At 37.4% G+C, this 23846-nt stretch overlaps 1 protein-coding gene across 4 annotated transcripts in view; it reads right to left on the bottom strand.

Moving 5' to 3' along the window:
- The window catches only part of PCLO (piccolo presynaptic cytomatrix protein), a 318722-nt gene that overhangs the window by 148056 nt on the left and 146820 nt on the right, over positions 1–23846 (bottom strand). For all 4 annotated transcript variants that reach the window (XM_030959381.1, XM_030959382.1, XM_030959383.1 and 1 more), the window contains exons 5-6: positions 15984–21048; positions 13600–15608 (exon numbers count right to left, since the gene is read on the bottom strand). In XM_030959381.1, the coding sequence (XP_030815241.1) occupies positions 13600–15608; positions 15984–21048 (7074 nt within the window). The remainder of the gene's footprint in view (positions 1–13599; positions 15609–15983; positions 21049–23846) is intronic.

Raw genomic sequence — 23846 nt, forward strand, 5'->3', positions numbered from 1 at the left:
AGACAGAAAATCCTTCTCCATTAATAAAAACATTCAGTTGTTGTTGTCATTGTTTTTAAAATATTTCCATTAGGAATGGGTAGTAGAGGGAATAAAACTCCATAGTTGTCTGGTTTTTGATTTGGTGGGGTATTGTTTTGATTTTTTTTTTTTTTTTGTTTTTCTTTTACATGACATAGGAAAAATATTTTTAAAGATAATCTCTACCTATTTTTTCAGCTTGAAAATGGCCTGGTCCTTTTTTCTTTCTCTCCAAAAACTGTTACTGTATTTTTTTCTCTACCGTACAAAGCTCCTTTCTTCCTGTGCAAATTTTGAACTTCTTCAATATAAAATTAAGATTTAAAGGTTAGTTTCCACTATAACATTTCCAGCAGTAATATTTCAATCATTTAGAGGAATAGCCTTCCTTCCTGACCCCCACATTCTGTCAATTTAGGGGTTCCATTTTTTATAACAATCAGAACTGAGAAATCTTGTTTTAAAGGTAGTGCAAAAAATTCCTCATATTTGAAATAGTGGAATTACCAATCCAAAGAAAAAATATTAATTTCATCAAGGCATGATCCACAGCTGACTGAATTAACATGGTGTATAATTAATTTTTGAGAATTTTATATGAACCATCAGATTAGTGATTCTACAACACAAGCACAAGCCTCTGTGGTTTCAAAAGTCAATGGAAATACTCAGATCTGAACATCACAGTAGATTCATCATAATAGACCACAAAGGGTTCAGCAGCAATGCTGTAAACATTTTTTTAATCTTCCCAAATGGAGCAAAATATTACAACATTAAGATAGTAAAATTCATGTTCTAAGAAATTCCAAAATAAAATTGCATTAATGAATGCCAACTAGAATTTGGGATTCTGATGTAACTTAAAAGTGTTTTGACAGTGCTATATCACTTGTCCTTCAATTGTAGCTTCTTATTATGTGTCTACAAAACACAGAAATATTTTTAGGTCAGATTTTCTGAAGAAGTATTTCAGAGAGAGGTTTTACAGAATACTATCACTGGATTTTGGGGAATTTTTTTTCAAGTCTAGCTACCCATAGCATCAGAAGGAGAGACATTTTCTAATCGATGAGTTAAAAAATCTAAAATACATTTATAAAAGATTTTTATGTATAATGGTGATAAGATATTAGTAATTTAGAATCTATATATCACCTATGAGCTACAAGCACCCAAAAAAATACCAGGCCTTTTTTTTTTAAACAATGATTTCTTAAAATTTAAGCGTATTAAAAAAAAAATCTAGAAAATTGGAGGAAGTTCTAGCGGAAAAAAACAACCCAACATCTCAAAACTCCAAATCCCGCAATTTCCCAAATTGCTCTAACCTAATTACAGGGCTTGAGAGCTTAATGGGGGGCATAGACTGGTGTTTCCTGAACTGTAGTGTGTATTTCTTTATAAAGCTGCATAGGAAATGCTTTAGGAAATGTAATTTGTCTCTGAAGTGAAGCAGCACAGGAGTTCGAGTGTGTCTGCACTCGAGCTAATGAGAACAACAATTTTCACTGGAAGAGAAGGACTCAGATGGGAGAGTCTCCCAACACTTCCTACCCTGTTTTATAGCCACACAAACCATTAAATATGTCATGTAGAGATCCCAGTGTAGGCCCAGTAAGATGGTCAGGGCTTGAGGGAGAGTATCTGTTCAAAGAAGGGAAATTAAGGCAACTGAGCTTGAATAAAACACCAAATTCCTGTCTTCCACTCTAAAATGAAGCAGCACTGAGAAGATAGTCAGCCTCTTCTAAGGGATGTACAATGAAGGACAAAAGGCACAAGTTGCACAAGGGAAGTGAAGTGCTCTTCAACATGACAGCAGTGAATTTTCAGAACAGAATGCACAGAGGGACAGTAAAATCTCCATCCTTTGAGATTTTCAAAATTCAACCTGACAAGTCCTATAGACATCTGATCTAATGTAGAAATTACCCTAGCTGTGAGGTCAAGGTGGGCTGTATGACCTCCACAGCATCTTTCCAACCTGATTTTTTTTGTCATCTGTGATGAATGAGGAGTTTAGAGAGGAAATGTTTTCAAAATATTAAACAGACACCAACATCTTAATGGGTATACTGCTATGATGCTGTGTAAGGAGTGAAAGATTAGGAACTTCAATATTTATTTTAATTAAATTAAAGCTTTGGTGTCCCATAACGGCAGACTGTGTGAGATAAAAGTACCCTCTGGAAAAGCCATTTGCTTTCTGACATATGTGTATGTGTGTTTGTGTGTGTGTCTGTATGTACACATATGGTAAAAATGCTACTTCTCCAACATCGTCAAAACTTCTTGTTTTCCATCATGAGTTTTTGGGCCAAATGATGAAGAAACATGAAGAAAAGAGATAGAATGTGTTCCTCTTCCTAGATTATCATTCCTCAGACAAGCAATGCTCAAACAGGCTGTAAGAACATAAGGGCTCAGAGCAGCCTACACTACCACTGTCACAAGAATTACTTTTACTGCCTAAAAAATATCTGAAGGCATTACAATAAAATTCTCTATACTACAGTGTACCTGATCAAATGGGCAAAGCACAAAATTACTTATTCTATTCCAGTTTTCCTAGAAGACATTGATATTGCTGCTGTTGGTTATAACTTAGGAATCATAAAAGGAGCATCAATATGATGTAAGTGATTAACCCAGGCAGTAAAATTTCTAAAAAAAAGACAGTAATTGCCTCTAATGTCAACTCAGACAAGAAGCATAATTTCATTTCCCTGTTGCCCTCTTGCATTGTATATATACAGCAAAAACAGAGCTATGAAGGAGGTTGCAGAAAATGTATTCCAGAAACAAATGAAGTAAATATTATCTCCAAACTTACTTATGACTTCCTGAGTCTTATGTCATCATATTTCAATAATGCTATACAGCAGCTGAAAATAAAGTCTCAGTCTTGAAATAATCTTCCCTACATTAAACTTAAATTTTAGGTGGGTAACTCTCCTGATTCTCTCCATCCATCACCCTTCCTGACTATCTTTTCACCTCTGGCAACTGCTGAGTGTCTAAATCAAGGAGTTATCCAGACTTAGAGAAATCAGACCCGTTAAACTTCTCATCCCACACACAGACTAAAGAAATCCTCAGCATATAATCCTCCTTCAGACCTTCCTCCATACTGGTTATTAAATTTCAAACCCTGCCTTCTCTCTTAGTTGCTGGCTGGCCCATTTAGCCTGCTTGGCCATAATGCCCCAGAGAAAATGCTTGCCAGGCAGTGTAAGAGCACCAGCACACTCGATGCTTGAGCTGGATTTGGCATCAGCAAACAGCTTGCAAAGTGAGTAAGGTGGGATAATCAAAGCTGTATTTTGATAGGAACCACTTAGATTGGATGAGAGAGAGAGTCTAAGAAAGACCAGCTGGGAAACAGAAGTAGGGTTTAGCAAGGAGATTTAGAGGGAAGATATGGACAGATGGAGAATGTGAACAGAAATTGAACTAAGACCCGAATTCATGATGTACAAAATGCATGAAGTTCTGAAGGAGAGCCAAAAGGCAGGCTTCCTCTGCAGTCTCACACCAAGGGAGAAATTTCAGGCTCTGCATCACAATTTCACAGAGATGTCTAAGCCATATCTTGTGATAGACCTACCCCTGTATTTGGAATTTCCAAAGAGTTGACTTAGGCAGCATAGCCCTAACCAACCTGGCTACTGGTAATTCCTCTCTTGTATCTTCATTTTAAATGGAGGGACTGCAAGAACTTACCATGCCATTATGGATTCCACTGCCTGAGCTGAACATTGCAGCAGGTAAATCACTTTTTTTACCAGAGTTCAGCTACTTCTTGGTAACAAAATTGAAAGTTATTTTGAGACATTGAACTGAGAAGATAAGCACAAATGAAAAACTTGCTCTCTCCAAGTGAGCTTTGAGAACTGTCAACAGGATAACTTCTGAAATTCTGAATTGACATCAGCAGAGTCAACATTGTCCTGGAAATATGAAGTTTGTCTGCTCTATGATGCCCATCTATCAGCAGCCATTCATCTTAAAAGCACACTGAAGAGACCAGAAAATAGTGAAAATACTTTTTATAATGTTTCCGTGAATTAAATGAAAGTTATTTTAAATTAATATTTTTAAATATTTTTCTTTAATTAAGCTTTAGGACCTAGAAAACAATTTATAAACCTAACTTTAACTGAATCATAATTTTTTTCTGTGCAGAATTGATAAAAGGTAACTAGTACATAATCAAGAAATTCACTGTTTTGAGAGAAAAAACAGGAAATAAGAACACAGAAGAATCAGAAGACAGGTTTTTTGAGTGATCATGGGACCAGAAGCAGTCTGAATCATCTAGAACCTTACTGTAGTCATTTGAGAAATGAGTGGGATTAATATTATTCTAAAGTAAAACCATAAAATAACTGGATTAAGTACTGTTCCCTTGGAATACTTCTGCCTGCAGATTATAACAGGAATATACAGTGACCAGATCAGGTGGGATTTTTCACCACCAGTATCTAATGTTAAACATGTTATTTCCAATCCTTCATACCTTAGGCTACGTTGTGTCAGCCAAGGAAGACAAAACACTTCCAGGCTTCAGAATAGAAACTAAAATAAGGAGTAAATGCCACTTCAGCTAAGGGATGGAAGGAACAAAACAGGGGGCATTTTGGCTATTTGATTATGCCTGTCCCATCTTTTAAATGAATATTGAATTAATTTAAAAGATTAAATTCATAATAATTCACCCATATTATGGAAAGGGCCATATATATCTGAGTGGTTTATTTACTCAGCACTCTGTGGCAAATGCTGTATTGATACAGATTAACAGCAAAGATGTGCACGATATGCCAGAAGAGTCATAAATACTAAAGAAAGTTGTATTTAATTTTAGAATTTAATTTTTAAAGATAATTTTATTACTCATAGTGCTCAAGATATTCTTGATTTGGAAAGGAAATCAGTCATGTAAGTTATCTAACCCTTTATGGTATTCCCAATATTCAGATGTAACACAGTTTCACTAAAATATATCAGTTCTAAGACATCTGTGCTATTGCAGTTATAAAGTTCATATCTATTAAATATCCCAGGCCACAGATTGAGATAATCCATCCTGTGTCTCTACTGGATGTATAGAATAGTTAATATTTGTCCTATTTAAAATAATGTTTAACACAGTGAAAGACTCTTATCTTGTCCAGCTTTGGTCTTCTTTCTAGATCAACACAGCGAGATCCTTCAGAAAGCTAACCAACATTGTCTAAATCTTTTATCCTTTCTCTTATGCTCAACTTTCAAACATCTCATCCTCTCACTCTTCAGTGGTGCTCAGCTAAACTGCATTAAGCATTAAAGCTGAAGTCTCACCAGCCACTGAGCAGGGCAGAACAACTGCAGCATGTCTCCTACACAGGCACCACTTGTCAGCATTTCCCAAAACACCACTACCTTTCCTGCAAGCACTTGATATTTTTAAGTCATATTACATCTGAACATTTACTGCTACGCTGGACCATTTTCACTTCTGCTATTGCCGAATCAGCAATATTCCTGTTTTGTTTTCTTTTTTTTTCTTTACCTGTAGTGTCTGTATTGTTATTGAAATTTTGGAACATTGCTCTGAATTGCAATTCTGCTTTCCAAAGTAATGCATTTCCTATATCAGTCTAAAAATGCTATGAGTCATTTCTTCATACTTCAAATTGCAAATTGAATTATTAAAGAGTAAAGCCTATGACAAGTCCCTGTTTGATACACTTGAAACTGCTTTCCTATTTGACAGTGGACAAAGACCTAAGATATTCACTATTGACCTAAGATATTCGCTTCCAGCTGGCAGATAGAAAGAAAACTTCCATTTAAAAATCATTGAAAAAGAATTAGCTTAGCAATAATGTTGTGTTGGAGTAAGAATGTAAAGAAATGCAGTAAAGGGATTATTTTTCTTAATATTTAATAATGAAATTTGATCTTGCAGCAATAATATGCAAAACCACGTGTCTATCTTAACAAACTATTTTAATATGAAATCAGTCTCAGAAAAGCAATGCCTGATTAGAAGGATTTTGAGCCTTAGAACAAAAGTAAAGTTAGAATTAACATAGGCAAACCTTATTAATTTAAAAACTAAGAAACAAGCAAATAAACAGTTAGTTGCCATTAGCACACATTGCATTTTTAAACACTGATAGCACAAGAGGATCTGGTCGAGTCAGGATTTCTACAGATAAGAAGCAAACCTTCAGAGATCTGGTATGAACTTATGAAGCTAATAATGCTGTGAAGAGTATTACAAACACAAACACATCTAGCTCAAAGATTAATGGGCTACCTTCCTGTCATCCTCTTGTAATTTTTATTTTTTGGGGTGATTATATGGGGTATATCTAGCTCAGCAAATATTTTTCATTTTTTTCCTAAGGGAATAATGTAGAGTTTTGAAATTTTTAGTATCTCATATGGTAAAAATAAGTTAGGAATTACTATAAACAAATTAGCCTTCTTCAGGAGAAACTCAGTAGAAAGCTCTGTCCCAAGTGTAACTCAAATGGGCTCAAATCCCAGCAGGGAAAACCATTCCAAACCCATGACTGGCTCCTTTTGGACAAAAAATGCAGTACAGCAGATAATTTATATCAGTTAATTTGATCTGTTGTTCAGCTTCTACTGCACCAAACAACTTGCTAATAAAGCACAGATAGCACTTTCTTTCTAACAAAGATTTTATAGACATTGTTCTTCTGCTCCTTTTGGAGAATGTACTTTTATTTTATCAGTATAGTTTTCAGAGCTTCAGTCAAAGATGCTCATTAAACTGTAGAAAGAATAAAATGCAGGAAGCCAGAATTATCAGGAAAGCATGTGAAAGAAATCCTCTTTGTTATTTCAGTCAGACAATTCCACTGGTAGAACTTTTACCCTCCTATTCATGTTAACTACAGTAATCTGTGGTTTGAGAGGAGATGAAGGTCTGAAGCAAAACAGAGCTGAAGTAGGCCAAACTTTGCTCATGGGTATGTGCCCCTCTGTCTTTCTTCTGAGCCTGCTTGGTTCCACTGTATAAATTTATATCCAGTATTTATTACTTTAAAACAAGGAACATGATATTTACCTATTTCCACACCAAATATTCTAAGTATTCTTAAAATGGATAACCATGGTAACCTAGTCTACCAGAAATGAACATAAATATATTATTGTGCCTCTGTTTTTCTTTGTCTTTCTGGAAGACAAAAGACTGAGGGATGGGAATTGTGGCCAGGGATGGTTTTCCTAATGTCTATATATGAGCCAGCTTGAGAGGAAGATGGATAAGCTGAAAGCAGATGAGAAAAGGCCCAAATGACATAAAACCAAGGCTCCTTGTCAACTCTGCCATAAATCTCATGCTTTATAAAAGAGTGTTAAGGAAAAAGAGTGAACACTATAATGATTTTCTATTATGCATGAACATCCCTTGGTTGAATAGAGAAGGTGTGAAACCAACGAATACAAAAGTATCGGGCAGAAAAGGCTGACCCAGTTAAATGTGCTTTAGAAAATAATGTTAATATGACATGTTGCCTAAATTTAGGGTATTCTGTCTCTTTGGAAGACCTGAGAGATGGAAAAAAGATGCTTCACTTCAGTCACAAAAATGTTATTCCATAGGATATATATAGGGAATACTTCACAGGAAACAGTAGCTTAAAATGTTAATAGGACTCTGTAAATAATTCAGACTACTGGTGGAAAAAAAATTAAATCTTGCTAAAACTACATGGTTAAATGAAAAGATAGATAGGTCCTATTTTATTATTTACACAGGGATAAGATTGTTGAGAATTGTTTCTAAATGTGACAGGGACTGTCTTTGTAACTCAGTTCCCAGTGAATTTGTTTGAAGTACACAAAGAAAGCATGTGACAATATTAAAGCACAAAAGAAACTTGGTGGGGAACCTTCTCTGGATTGCTGGCCTGCATTTAGTCTCAAGACAAGATTTCCAATCCATAAGCAATGGATCAGCATTCAGGCCTAAGTGTAGGGCCTGTAAAACCTCAGTTGCTAAGTGTATTAAGTGCACTTCCAGGCATTCCTGCATGTGCAGTTCACAAACTGCATGGAAGCCATATGAATTATGCAAATCAGAATTCTTCCAGACCATTCTTTAGGGCTGGTTTATGCACACTCAAAATGAAGGACCAGTTTCCACCAGTGTCTGGAGAATTTTCATCAAACCACAGCCCAGTGATGTCACTTAAAAGCAAAGCTAAAAAAATAAAAATCTAAAATAAAAATTTAAAAATTTAGATACTACCAAAGATGGTTCCTCACTCAACAGCCATCTGCACTGAAACTCAAATAGCAGCTGTTTCTGCTAAAAGGTAATTCTTCCTTTATACGAAGTATAGATTTTGCAGAAACTAAAATATTATTCCCTTTTTCTGGGCTGAATCATAGAACTAAGATGGGAAATTAAAAATCATTGAATTAAGGCTTTTGCAGTACAATGATGTGACCACCTATGTCTCAGACCAAAAATCACTTTTGAATATTCTACAGTAACTAAAAAAAAATATAACAAAGTTCCAAGCCCTGTTAGCTGGAATTAAGCTCAGATAACAAGAAACCAAGGGAAACATCTATGTCTTGTGCTTCAGCAGTAGAAGAATTATGATACCTGTCATTCTGACATGACATTAAGAAATGAACCTACTCCCTGCTTTTGACGAACCTGAGCAAACAGAAATATCCACCTTCAAACAGGGTAATTATCCCTACCTTTTTCTCTCTATTCATTATCCATGGAGAACACTCCTTGCTGAACTACAAGTCTGGTGATCAGCTTAGTCCTGAATAAACAAGCAAAAATCAGATCATGGATATGATAGATGGAAGGTCTTAATTCTACTGGGAACAACTACCTTGTCTTCCCTTTTCAGTGTTTAGATGTACAGCATGTCTGACACTGCAAAGGTCACTTGTGGATGCCCCATCTCCCTGGAAATATTTAAGGCCAGGTGGGATGTGGATTGGAGCATCCTGGTGTAGTGAAAGGTGTCCCTGGTGGCAGGGAAAGTTGGAACTAGATGAATTTTGGAGTCCATTCCAACACACACCATTCTGTGATTCTGTGAAATCATTAAGTTTTAATCTTCTAGTTTTAAAGTTGAAAACTTCAGAATACCAAAGAAGATGACACACATTGTGTTAATAAAGCCATCTAAAATAAATTCCACTCCTAAACTCAGTATAATTGTGCTCTTAATATAGCAATAGAAGAAATCTTACATTTCTTATGTAAATAAAGACACATTTTGGGGGATTTCACTTGAAATAATTACTTTTTTTTTTACTACATTATGAAGGCTTGATTTATTTTTGCCTTACAAGTATGGTAAATCACACCAGATGAAAATGTCAAGAAAAGTCTCTCTTATTAAACATATTGATAGGATTTACTCTAAGTGTTAAAACTTAAATGTACAGTTTCTACCCTAAAGCTGACAGGCTGTTGACAGATGTGTCTCTGCATTAGTTTCACGAATACAAACACTTCTGCTGAGCCTGTGCATTGCTTAGCTGGGGATGCTTTATGTGTGTGACAGGTCATGTGCAAGATCTTCTGCAATTTGCCTCATTTTAGCTGAACAGACATTTTGCATCCAAAGGCAAAAAGAAGACAACTCCCATCTTTAATTACACATATACAATCTGTACAAGTGCCAAAGATGACTGTGACTGGCATGTGACTTGATTCTGTGGCACACTGGTGTAAAGCTATTTCTTTATTATGTTAGACAGGTACTCACAATTTTTTTGTTGCTGCTGAATGGATGAATTTCAATCTTCACTTCCAGACTCTACTGACAGCTCCTGCTGCTCTTATGGAAACCATTCCTATGGCTATTCACTCTATTGAACCCTACCATGATGTCTAATAAAATCAGTTCTGGGAGCTCACTGCCACAGGGAGTGCAACAGACACAAAGCTCACAAAACAGCAAAATTTGGTATCTGCAAAATGTCAATTCCAATGGGTGGCTTTCACAACTTTTTCTGGTGCTGACAATTTACAATTCTTAATTTTTTCTTGACTCAGCTATACTTGATTGCTAATATATATCACTAATGGACAGCACATAAGAACTACAAAGCGGAACATAGTGGCAAACAATACTTTTCTAATTGGATGAATAGGAAGGCACCATCTATATTCTTTCTAGTGTTCACGTAGAGACAATGGCTATGACAGACAAGCAAGTGGAATTGTAACATAACCGCACAGAAAAATTTCTGTTGTTGAAAAATTAAATGTGCCACCACTAAAAGTAATGTTACCTGGATTTTTTTATTATGTGATTAGCTAGCAGGTTACTTTTCAGCATTTCACTTATACTAGATTAGATAAAATGTTGTAATGATTTCCTCTTCAAGCTGCCTTAAAAAAGAAAATAATATTTAATGCAACAGTTCTAAGACATATTTAATCATCTTAGTCAGAGTCTCCAAACCATCCTTCCCTGAAATGTTGTAAAAAAACCATTTTCTATTGGAAGAAGTGCATGACTGATGAAAGGGCACTGTCTGTGAAACAAGTTATCATTTCACTCTAAATCTTCAAAAGAGATCAGTTTTATTCTTAAAGTTCCACCAATTGTGTAAGGATCAACTTTTTTTGCTCAATTGTCATGAAAAAATTGTCTGTGAATCATATACATGAATACCCTTTTCACCTGCGATGTTTATGAATGCAGACAAAGACATAACCCTGATTCATGAACTATTAAAAAAGTGATGGGATATGCATCCATGCAAAAAATATTCATATACACATTCAGTTTCCTTAAGGTAGTGAAAGATCAATCTTTCATTTCCATTTTATTCTTTTATGTTCAGCTCTAGTAAATTCTCTTTTCAGAGTGAGCTGTTTTGTAAGTTTTTCTGTACTGAACTTCACTCTTTTGAATGACATAACTGTTCCCTTCTACCTTTCCATTTTTTAACTAGGAAATTAGAAACTCTAGAGGCACAAAAGCATGCACAGAGAATTAACAAGGACCTTAGCTGTTATGGGCACTGTACATACAAAGAATGAATAAAAAACAGTCCCAGTGCCAAAAATATTTCAAATTTAAGGCAGCATCTTACTTCCACACTTAGAAGGATAGTCCAAAAGCGATCCTATATTTAAACTTAAGTATAGCAACACCATGTGGCCCTAACAACAAAGATGTATAGTTGAAAAAATGTCATCAAGGTTTACACTTTGCCAAAAATGACACTGTGTGTATGCTTTCATGGAACTTCTGAATGTGATAAAATGTACAAAACAAATCACTGTCCAGTCTTTCCTGTGCTTCAAGGTCATACAGCCCTAAATCCATGGTATAACAAATGGACATGCTGGAGGGAATACTGTAAGTCTTGTGGAAACTAGATAACTTAGATCTTGTATTGTGGAACTCTTCTTCACAACATAACTTGAATGAATAATTGAGAACTGAAACTGATATAGAAACTTCAAAAGCAATTTATGCCCATTTCCAGATGCTGATGAGGTCAGTCAATTATATTCTTCAAGGATCACTGTAAATTTATTCTTTCTTGTTGGTCATGTACCTTTTTTCCTCCTTTAAACTTCATGTACCTGACCTCAGCATAAGCTATCTGAAACTCAGACATACTATGAACAAAACTCCATCAGAGTAACAAGCTTAATACTTAACATAGCATCAAAGCTGAAGTCAACCAGAGCCAAATCAAACATGGAAGTCTTGGAGTCAACCATGGGAAGTTTACTTCATGGAAGTTTACAGAGTAGCTTCCTCACCCTCTAATACATGGCCAAGTTAGTGCAGTCCACTTTATATTTATGGAATTTTTTAAAATTTCCTTGCGCATGTCTGCTTGCACCCTACCTTCCATAAAGATGTCCCACTCCTTTATTTAGGCAGCAACTACTTTGAGACATGGGCTATTTGCTGCCTGATAGCTGCATACTAGTGAAAACCATATAGCTCATTGCTGTTTGGGCTCAGGGCAAAAGCAGAGAGAACATGTTGGTACAAAAAGAAACAATGGTGTACAAGCTCTTTGTTTTCATGTCTCATTAAAGAATAATGTATGTGTTCAAACTCCACTGTAAAGACCTTTAAACAATGAGTTGTTTATAGAATTCATCATCCATCATAGAATGATACAATTTATATCAAATATATATGTCAATCTCTGAAAGAAGTGAACTGAATAATTTGTTCTTAGAAATCATTTTACTATACTTTTACAATTATATTTTACAGTATTATACCTACTCTCTAATACTAAGTAGGACCCAACACTTTCTTACAGTCCATGAGCAATGTTCTTCAAGATGCTTGATGTTCCAACTCCTCTACATGAAACTTTAGTGCTCATGCTAGTTCCCCCACTGTGCTTATCATTCATTAGAGAATGATGTTTATACAGAGTGCCAATGCAATAACTATGGCTTTCCCTTCAAACTTCCAAGTACTGTTTTCCAAGCAATAACAGCATGGGAAGCATTTAATACTGCACAAATACGTGAAGCTGCAGGAACTACTTACAGTGGGAGCCTTGGAGGGTATAACCAGATAACGTTGCATTTGAAAGCCACCACAAATTATCAAACAGAGAGAACAAAACCTCTTTATCCTATCCAGCCTGTACCAATCACTGGTATTCACAGATAACTGAACATAAAAAATAAATATTGCTGAATGGCAACTCTTCCAGAGTTCTGAAACGATACTGATGCATCAACTGACAGAAGGAAATGGTCTCAGATAAAAAGACAGCCAAGAACATATTATAAAGGTACTTTTTTTTTTGTCAAGACTTTTCCTCTTATTTATAAATATCAATCTGATTCCCAAATATGAAATCTTATTTCTCAAGGGAAAGAAATACTGCAGAAATGAAAATTTTGATCCTACTGAAGTCAGCGTCCTCTGACCCCTATAAGAAACAGCCCTCAAAACTTACCTAACTTCCTGATAATCTTCCTTATCCAAAACAAAAAATTAAAAATGGATTTTTGATATGAGACCTCTTGGTCTGGGAAAGATAAAAGATGTACACACTGGGACAGAAGATTATCCACAGAATCACACATGGCTAAGAAACCTCATGAGGGTCAAAAAGGACAACTAACTAAGGCAATTATAAATCTGGTGTTATCTGCCTCTCAGAGGGCACATGCAGTAATTTCAAGGTAAATGCACTATAGACTGTGCCACAAGAGCTGGATGTTGTATGATTAGAAAGGAAACGCTTTCAATTTTCTGAAGCATTGCCAGTAACCCCTACACTGGCAATGAATTGCCATATAAAGCACAAAATGCCATCCAAATTCTGAAAATGAACTTCTTGTGTTACTTCCTGACTATTAGTAATATGGGCTTCTCTGTTTCCTGGCAAAGCAGTGAATGAACTAACCATTGCTTTAGACAGCAGATATTCCTCTTGACTTTTCAGCAAGGTGTGCAAAAAGACTACATACACAAGTACTGGAAATGGGAGTGTCTGTCCTCATGCTGTATTGATAGCTGTAGAATTGCATATTATAAAAAAAAAAAGCAAGCAAATACTTCTTACCATAAAACCCTCAGTGTACTGAAACTGAGCTCTGGAACTGTCTTCTGCTGTGGGACTCAGGGGCTTAGGATCAGACATAGAGCGTTGCATCATCTTTGCTGTCTTTGGGCTTGATGGAGGAACCTTGGCCATGTCAGCATGCAGCATCTTCTGAGGGCTGATGTCATCAGTCATGGGTTTTTCATAAGGTACAAATGCTGACTCTATAACTTTGCTTGGTGAAACAGGTGAAATGGGTGAATAGAGAACTTTGGGAGATTTGGGAGGGGAAGGGACTACCTGTAATGTGGAGTCTGGGCGAAGGTGAGATGTGTAACCTATCTCTAATGGTGTTGGACGTTTTTTATCTTTCTGAGGAGATGAAGCTGACAGATATTGGGGACTTTGAGTATCTGATGCTGTCTCTGTTTGACATCCCAGACTTTCTCCTTTGTATGTCTTTTCTGGAGCTGAAATATGCTTTATGATTTCAACCTTAGCATCCCATCGGGCCCTGATTGAAGGTGTTCTTATTGTTCCTACAGGTTCTGTTTGCACAGAAATCTCTGCCACTGTCTGAACTGCAATACTAGATACCTTGGAAAATGGTTTGGCTTTGTCTGCCTCAGTGGTGCTCTCACTGTACTTCCCTACACGAGGCTTCCTTCTGGATCTGCTGGAAAGATCCCATTCATCTTGATCTTCATCATCGGTCTGAACACTTGTATCAACACTCTTCTTAGATCTCCGTCTCCTGTTGTTGTAACCTCTTTCTGCTCCATCTTCATCATCAGTTTGCACTCCACTGTCCACTATTTTTTTGAAACACCGGGGCTCTTCCAGGGTCTCCTCAAACTCCTCGTAGGGACCACGTAATTTTGGCATAGAACTTCTCTTTTTCAATTGCTTCTCCTCTCTAACATCAATATCCTTAAGAGACATTTCTGAAACTGAGCTTAGGATACCAGACCTGGGTATGTATTGGGTAATGCCATCAGACTGAACTGTATACCATGCTTGACTTTGTGGAATTTCAATACCCAGCACTCCTGAAGCTGTAGTGGTTGTGTCATCAGTAGGCCAAAACTGGCCATTTTCTGTGCTTGCATACTGTCCTTCCAAAAGTGTTTGTTCTGTGGTAGTTTGTGGTGACCCCGTTCCTGAAGGGTCATAACCATACTGATATATTTGACGAAGTTTTTGCTCCTCTAACTGCTGGTGGAGCTGTTGTTGAAGTTGTTGGAATTGTTCAAGCTGCAACTGCTGCTGGGCTAATGTCTCTTGTCTCATCATAAACTGAGCTTGTCGTTCCTCCTCCTGCTGAAATAAGAGATGATGTTTCATGGATTGCAACTCCTCAAGCTTTTTTTGCACCATAAACTTTTCTTGTTCCCTAAATCTTTGAATTTCCTGACGTTCCCATTCCAACTCTTCTGCAAAGCGCTGCTGCTTAATTTTCTCAAGCTCAAGAAGTTCCCGTTCCAAATCAAGCTGCTGCTGTTTGCCTTCTTCAGGGGCAATGAGAAGGGCAACCTCATCATCAATTACGTCTGTATAAACTTCAGATGCTGTAGTTAAAGCAGGTATCAAGCTGGTTGGCTCAGTGGTAATAGTTTCTATAGAATGAGGTGGCAACCCTGTCTCCACACCAATGGCAGTAATTGGTTTATCTTTTTCAGCTGCCACAGTTGTCAAGAAACTATATGATCTTGGGAGTGGTTGAGTCTGTTGCAAAGTTGATAAAGACGGCACTGAGTCAATTGTTTGGAGAGTAGGTAGATCTCTGACACTTGTACTGAAAATAGAACCAGGTTGTGTGGTGATGGCAAATGTGGATGGGATTGGAGTTGCTACTGAAGAATAAACAACACCATTGGATGATCTTAAAACACTTCCAACGCCAAACTGGGAACCCACAGTGGACACCATTCTTGCTTGGGAATACTGTGGTGTACTGAGCCCGAGGCCAGAAATCTGCCGAGTCTCTGGATATGGACCTGTAGTCTTGCTTGAGTAATCCATAACCTCACCTGAAATTATAGGGCAAAGTTACAGTCCAGTCCCACAAAAGAATGCTGCTTTGCGGATTCTGAAAGTCATCCCATCTTGATGAAATAAATGGGAAGGGGAAACTGCATGCAAATCTTCAGGTTAATGATCTACTTTAGATGTGAAGGAAACAGCATTTCTGAACATGCAGGCACATGCAGGCACCTCTGTGCAAACACATACGTAAAATGAAGAAATGAAAAACACGTGTAATCCGGAATAATTTGTCACACTGTCCAAAAGAAAACAAAATAACAGAAGGAGGAGAAAAAAAACAATAAAAAATTATCCTGAAATGAGGTGAGGAACATCAAAATTATATTTCAAAGAAAGATCTGCTGCTGTGTCATACTGACCTGTAGTTACTCTTCCAGAAGTAAGATCTACTGCTGTATCAGTTGCCCCAACTCGATAATCAAAGCTATTCTTGCTTCTGTATGCAAATAGTCCAGCTTCTGATAAATTTGTGTCAGACATAGATGGTTTCATACCTCCAATTCCTCGGTAACCATATGACCCTGAACGATCATACTGATAATGGTCATCTCTGTAGCCAAAGCGATCTTCAGGAAGTGTAGTAGAAGGCTGCTGAGCTGTACAGCTCCTACCAAATGGTAATTTATAAACCATATCACAGCAGACAGCTCTTCTCCCTGCAGTCAGATCTACAGGCTTTTCATCATCTTCTATTACCGTTGTTATGATACCTGAAGCAGTTTCATCCATTGTTACTACTGTTCTGTGGGATTTCGTAGTGCTAAGGTCAACTGCTCCACTCTCTTCTGGCTCCTGAGAAGTGGAGAGATCAGTCCAACCATTTGTAACCCCAACAGGTGGCACAGTAACAGGCTTTGTAGTAGCCCATGTCACTGCCTGTGTTGAAGTACCTAGTGATAAATTTATTGGCACTTCATCTCTACCTGCAGAGAAGGCCTGGCTGCCTGTCACTCTGTATGCAGGCTCAAAATGTTTTGATGTTGTTAGCTGCAACGGCGTTGTCATTGCGTGCCCCAGATCCACAAGGCTGTCTGTGCTGGTGGTGTAGCTCACAGTGGCAGTGCAAGTCATTACAGTCACTGTCTCAGTGACTGCAGGCAGAGAAGTATCAGCAACACATGCAGTGCTAAGATTTATTATGGATGGCTGGACAGTACTTACTGGCCGTCCACCTGTGTCACTTGCTGGCATTTGCCTTCTTACATCCATGGAAACAGCAGAGAGATCCATACAGCTGTCCCTCATTTCAATGTCCACCTTAGTTAAAGTGCGAAGATCGATGACATCGCCCAAAGGATGGAATCTTCCATTCTCTCTGTATCTGGGCTGGTCTACAATATGCAGTGGCTCTGGAGGTATAGTAATAGCAACACTACCTAAACCATAACCAGGCACTGGACCCTTAACCACAGACACTGTGGTCTTGGTTATGTCTGTTGTTACTACTTCTGGTTTTGAACTAGGTATTTTTTCAAAAGTTGATTGTGTTGTCACAGGAATAGCTTGCAGTGCACCTGAAATATACATACTCTGACCTGCCATACCTTGAATATCCATAGTTTTCATAGACGTAGTAAAAACTGGTTGCATAGGTTGGGGAATTTGTTCTTTAGAAGGTGCTTCTAAAGGCCAGCTGGTAACAGCCTGGCTAGTTATAGCTTCAGTGGGAGTTCCAGGCTCAGATGGCAATGTGATGACAACATAGGTTTCCTGCGAGGGTTTTGCCAACCTTGGTGAAGATTTGTTAGAGTGTGGAGACAAAGGGGAAGTGGGGGACGGTATTTTGTATTCAGCTGTGGATACCAAATTCAGAGTCATACTTGAAGTCAATGCCAAGCTTACTGGTTTGGGCTGTGTTTCTGCTGGCTTATGAACAGCTATTGGGAGTGGAGGAATTGTTGGTTTAGGAGCAATTGGAGGTTTAGTTACTTCAGGTGCCCTGTGACTGAAAACAAGCCCTGCTGGAATGGAGGATGGTTTGGGTGGTACAGGAGGTGGTGTTGGGGTGTATGTTTTAGTGATAGGTACCACATGATCCTTTAATACAGCTGTGGACTCTAGTGTTGGAACACTTGTGACTGGAGGTACCGCTGTGGGAGCTGTTGCTGCTGGAGCCTTAATCTGTGGCTTCTTTTTGGGATAAATGGCTGGCTTGGGTAAAATAGGTGGTGGTGGTAATGGTGGTGGAGGAGGTGGTGGAGGAGGAGGAGGTGGGGGTGGAGAGGGATGAGCAGAGGAATCCAAAGAAGAGCTTCTAAAAAGAGAGAATACTTTGGCTGAAACAGCAGGAGCTGAGGAAGGCACAGAGACCATGCTGGTCTTACTTACAACACTGTGAGTGAGTACAGAAGATGTTTCTGATGCAGGCTCTGTAACTGGTACTGGTGCTATACATATAGGTGGTTGCTCAGATGCAGCATTAGTCAAATCAATCCTTGTCATATCAACACCCAATTCTTTATGTGGCTCTTCATGATGAATTTTGACACTGCCAGCCTCTACCATACTTTTAATTTTTCTAGCTGCTTCCTTCTCTGTTTTGGATGTATCAAAGGTTATGATGTCAGCTGCATATTCCTTGGATTTTGTAACTGTAGTTGCCGCCACTAAAGGTGCAGTTTCAGGCAAACAGACTGCAGTTTGCTCCACACTCTCTGCATCTGGTTCAAGAGATGGTTTTTTAGTGGCTCCGGCAATAGATTCATAAGGCATGCTCACTTCAGAGTACTCTTTTGCAGATGTTAAGGGAACCTGTGTTACTATCCTGACACTTTCAGAATCTGCTGGTTTACTTACACTATCTGCTGGACCTACAAAACCTGTGGTTGCACTATCTATGGGTGAGGAACTATCTGTGGTAGAAACTGACGATGTAGATGATGTTAAGGAAGCTGTATCAGAAGGTAAAACTGATCCAGCACCTTCCGATGTCTCAGAGTATGTCAATATTGATGTTTCATGAGAAATTATTTCTTGAATTTCTCTGGCATAATCTGTTAAGTATTCATCTTCAATTTCCTCTGCTGTGAAATGCTGTGTTATTTTAACATCTGGGATAGAAAGTGTTGTGCTACTGACAGGAGATACATCTGAGATTGCTGAAGTAGTACTTGATGTTAAAGATGTACTATCTACTATTTCTCCACCTCCAGATACCTTTGTATCAGATGTGGGAATGAAATCTGAAGCTGGTTGTGTTGGACTAGACCCTGGGGTTAGCTGCATTTTCTGCCTTTTCATAAGCTCTTCATAAGCAGCTTCTGCATCTAACAAATGCTTTTCCTCAATGGTGGAAGTTACTGCGCTGTCTAAGACAACTATTTCATGACTTTCTGGGATAATGTAAGAACTAGAAACAATATCTTCTTGAGGCACAATAGTATGTAAAGTCTCAATACTATAGTAGTCTTTCTCTAGATCACTAATTTTCTGTGGTTCATCATAGACCTGTTCTGAAGCTCTTGGTTTTTTGTCTTTTCCTCTCTGTTGTATATATTCACTGCTCTCATCTTGTCTCATAACAAGACTAGTATCAATAGTTCCATTGTAAGTATCCTCTACTAAAGATTCATAAATATAATCCTCTATTAGCATTCCACCATATAAAGATTCTTTTTCAAATACTTCATCTTTTTCATTTGACATTTGAAATGATTTGGACTTATGCATCATCTCCTCATATACCTCTTCAGCACTTTTCAATGTCTTTTGACCACTCTCTTCTTTTGGGAGTCCAGTTGGTTTTTCATCTGTCGGTGAGTACAGAGAGACGGCAGTAGGCAATTTGTAAACTTTTTGCACTTCTATTATTTTTTCTGGGCTGATTTCAAAACCTTCAGGTTCTGACTCAATGCTGGGTGAATATTCAGAACAAGAAGATCTGTGCAGCTCTTCCATTTCTGCAGCCTGTCGTAATTCTTCTGTTGGAGATGCATCTTCAATGGGAGAAAGATTACTTGGTGGAGTCTTTGGACGTTCCCTTCTTCTCTGGGCTCTGAGCTCATCCTTGTCCTTTTTAGATTTTTTGCTAGAACTTTTTCTTTGTTGCTGTTCTAATTCACGTTGTTTCTCTTGTTCCTTTAGCAGTTCTTCCTCTTCCCGCAGTTCTTCTTCTTCTGAAGAATCTTCAATAGTGGGAAGAAGAGGACCATGTGTCCGATGCCTTGCTTTGCGCTGTTGTTTGCTCTCCCCTCCCAGTTTTTTGTGACTAGGACTACTGTCACTGTCTTCATCAAGTGATGACACTGAAGTAGGAGATGTACCTGGTGTGAAGCTAGAAGCATGTAAACTAGAAGATCCTTCTCCTCTAGATCTATCTTCTGGTGAATCTGTAAGACTTTCCATCTCTAGCTCAGGCTCTTCATCAAAATATAAGATACCTTTTTGTGGTTCAGATACTTCAGAATATTTGTTTGTTATTGTACTATTTAGTTCAATTGTTTTGAAACGTCGAAGGCCTCCTCCTCCAGATACGGCAAGTTCTTCACTGTCTTGACTTTTACTTTCCCTGTATTTTGGCTCTGGGCTTTCATCAAAAGTCTCATCATCGTCGTCATGCCATGAATGTCTTCTTCCTGCATCCTCATCATAGCCTGCACTACTTTTCCGTGCCATTCTTCTGTGTTTTCCAGCTGTTCCTTTGGCTTTGCTTTTCACTTCTTCTTTCTTTTGGCTTTCAGCAGCACTGATCTCTTTGAGTTGATTTCTAATGAATTCATCATCTTCAGAACCTGAAGCATCTTCATCAGCACTCATCTCTATAATCTGTTTTCTAATGAAGTCTTCCTCATCACCTGATCCCTGGCTGTCATCTCGTTTGTACTCATCACTGCTTGAAGAGCCAACACTAGTTCTTCTTTTTCTCCTTGGGACAGGTGAGTTTTCACTCTCACTACTGTCCTCCACAGAGTCATAGCGTTGTTGCCTTCTTGCTGATATGTCATCTCCTTCATGCTCTTCCTTGTAGTCTGCCTGGGAGGAGGCCATTCCTTTGCCCTCTTCTACAAAGGTTCCTTCACCTTCTTTGATAGCTTTTAAGTCTTCCTCATCTGAACTGTAAGATTCTGGAGTGACGGGCAAAGGCTTTGTTTTAAGTTGATCCTTTGTCTGTTCACCATATGTTTCAGAAAGCTCTTTGCTTTTTGCAGATTTTTCATCAGAAAGAGTGCTTGCCTGAGCTTCTAAAATTGAGAGTACAGTACTTTCCAATTTAGCTAGATCTGAAGGGCTTGGTGGACTTTCTTGTGAAATGGTGTCTTTTTTACTAATTTCTTTGTGTAAATCCTTTTCATCAGTGGGCATATGACTTGGAATTTCACCAAGTGAACTTGATATCCCATCAGAAGAATACCCGGTGTCACTCAGACCTTGTGGACTTTTCTGTTGCTGAGAGCTTGATGTGTCTGATTTGTCATCCTCCTTTTCCTAAAAAAATAAATACATAATGCGTGTGTATATATTTGTATATAAATTCTTAATGTCTCCTGGCAATTAAAAAGTGATTTTTTTTCTAAAGGATGAGTTCACGTCCCAGATGAAGACTGAATACTAATTTTGCTGTTCAAAGCTATTAGAATAAAACAAAAAAGTTCCTCAAATTTTGATTTTTTTGCATTGAGTGACTCTAACTAGGCTTTCCATGGCTGTCCACACTGGCAACTGATTTTACTAGTTTCAAGATGAACTTCTATTTTTCAATATAAAATGTAATTGTTTTAAGAACACTTAGTAATGATAACCTGCCATTTGATCATACATTCATGGGACAATTTGCCCAGGGGTATATTTATTTAAGATTTAATTTACCATGTTTCAAAGCTGCCTACACGGTTTTCAATACAAAGTAATATAGCTTGACAAATGTCTGCAGAATTTCTGGAGTCTGCTCCTTTCTTTGCTCATTCAACATTTTATAATTGGCTAGAAATATCTTAAGTTTTGCACTCATGATTTGATTTTGTTGATTGAAGTATTACACATTTCAACATGCAACAGAATACATAGAGCAGTGAAGCATGATTTAATGATATTTGGAATGTCCCCACATATTGGAATGTTCTGTACAGCTGGGCACTGTACAACTATTTTTTGAGTACCTCATAAAAAAGAAGTTTCTTGGTAAATTGGTAGTGCAGAGTAAGCTGCTGGTAGGGCAGTGTAATTGCAGGGAGGAAAGCACGATGGTCAGCCATTGATTAAAGGAAGCAAACAAGGCAGGCATTCCTGACTGAGCATCAGAACCAATGTTTTCCTTCTCATCCCTAATCAAACAGCCTTAGTCCTTCCAGATTTTTATACCTCATTCTGACTGACAAGCATCTCTATCTCCTTCGATAAATAACAAAAATACTAAAATACTAAAAATATCCTACAGAAAGTACTGCACCAGTTTCACTCCTGCTTCTCACAGCTGTGAAATTCTCTGTACTTAGTGAAAGTACCTCATTATTCAGCTAAAACACAGTTCACTCTCCAAAACACAGGTCACCTTAGCTCTGCTCTGGGCTGAAAATTTTAGGAAGTGCCCCCAAATCCACCAGCAATTTGAGAACAAGCATCTCAAAATTTCATGATTTTAATAATATGATGTTATCTTTATTTTCGTTAGGGGTCTCAATAATAGGTCATCTTTACCAACTTTGCTAATCTAAGTCAGTGATTTCTGAAGTAGAGAAAACAATTTTTTAAATGTTTAATTTATGAACTTCATTGGTAACATGATTGTTTGAAAAGTAGTTAAAATACTGTGGAATAAATATACTAGAAAAATTATCATGAGTGTTAATTATAATTTTAAATTACATTTACACTCAAGTTGCTATGAACTACAAGTATTTTCAAAGCTTATTCACACTAAAATTACATTTAGGGTCAAAATATCAAAACCCAACTATTTTTTATAGTCAGTCATATTACTTTTTATAACCAATCAGGTTTAGATTTTATTTACATTTAAGTTATGTGTTCTTGCTTTTAGCCATATAACTTTGAACATAATCCTACACTCAAACATTAATATTTATATTAGTATCAATGTATTTATATTATTATTACAGTGTATACTAATTAATATTTTATTAATTAATCATCATTCACAGGAGTGATTTATTATATGGTTTGCAAAATCAGATACTACATTGAATATAAACTACATTTGTTCTTATCAACTTTGTAACCAATATTACAAATTCAAATATCTGCTGTCATAGCAAAATCCACTGCAAATAAAAATCCAGCATGAAAACAAACATTTCTAAGGACTTCTTGAATGATAAGGCTGTGATTAATATATAAACATGGAGAAACCTGCAGTACTTAAAACAGCTTTGGAAAGGCATTGCCATTTGAAGCCTACAGCTCTCAATATTCTGAAAAATCTAGTCTTAGATGTTCTCCAGCCCTTAAGGACAGAATTCTGTATGGTCTTTACAAAAAGTCAGCAATGAAGCAAAATTTAAAAATTCATGTTTTGTATATTTATATTTTTGCCCCATTTATTAAAGAAGAAAGTTCTTAAGGGAAATTGATTATGCTATGTTTCAAAAATAAATTTATCATTAAAATCAAATTGTTTTTCCCTCTATAAATAGCATACTCCTCACCAAAACTTCACCTGACATTTGACTGTTATTTTTTTCATTTATGACCAGTATGTTCACACTTATGAAGACATACCCAACAGAACTCATTATGATCAATTTAGATGAGCTACTGAAAAATGCAAACATTGCTCAAGCTCAGAAGGTTTCCCAGGAGCTGATGGGCAGAATGCATCCATCCAGTGAAAGTGAACCTCTCAGACCTTGGTTCTCCAAGATGATGTGATACTGTCAGTTGCAAAGCAGAGACAGAAGGCATCAACAGAACAGTTAAGCACAGAAAAAGATAGAGAACAACTGGTCATGGAACAGCTTCAGCCATTCTCCTTGCAGCTGAGTCCAATACCTACTGTGACCAAACCAGAGGAGATGGCAACTGTTGCCCACCCTGGTGTTGAACCTCAGTGAATGTCATAAATGACTGCTATGGATCCCAGGAAACTGAACGTGAGAAAGTCTGCTGTTGGTACAGTAAGGAGAAGAAAAAGATCTACAATAAGGAAAACCTTTGTTTCTCACTAGAAATAAAAGGAATGAGAAAAATCCAACTTTCATTTTAAGGTTACCAAAATATGAATATATTTTCTAACATTTTTGTTTGTATAATTGCCTGTGCCATGGTAC

This window comes from Camarhynchus parvulus, chromosome 1A (genome assembly GCF_901933205.1).
Source record: "Camarhynchus parvulus chromosome 1A, STF_HiC, whole genome shotgun sequence".
Lineage (NCBI taxonomy): Eukaryota > Metazoa > Chordata > Aves > Passeriformes > Thraupidae > Camarhynchus > Camarhynchus parvulus.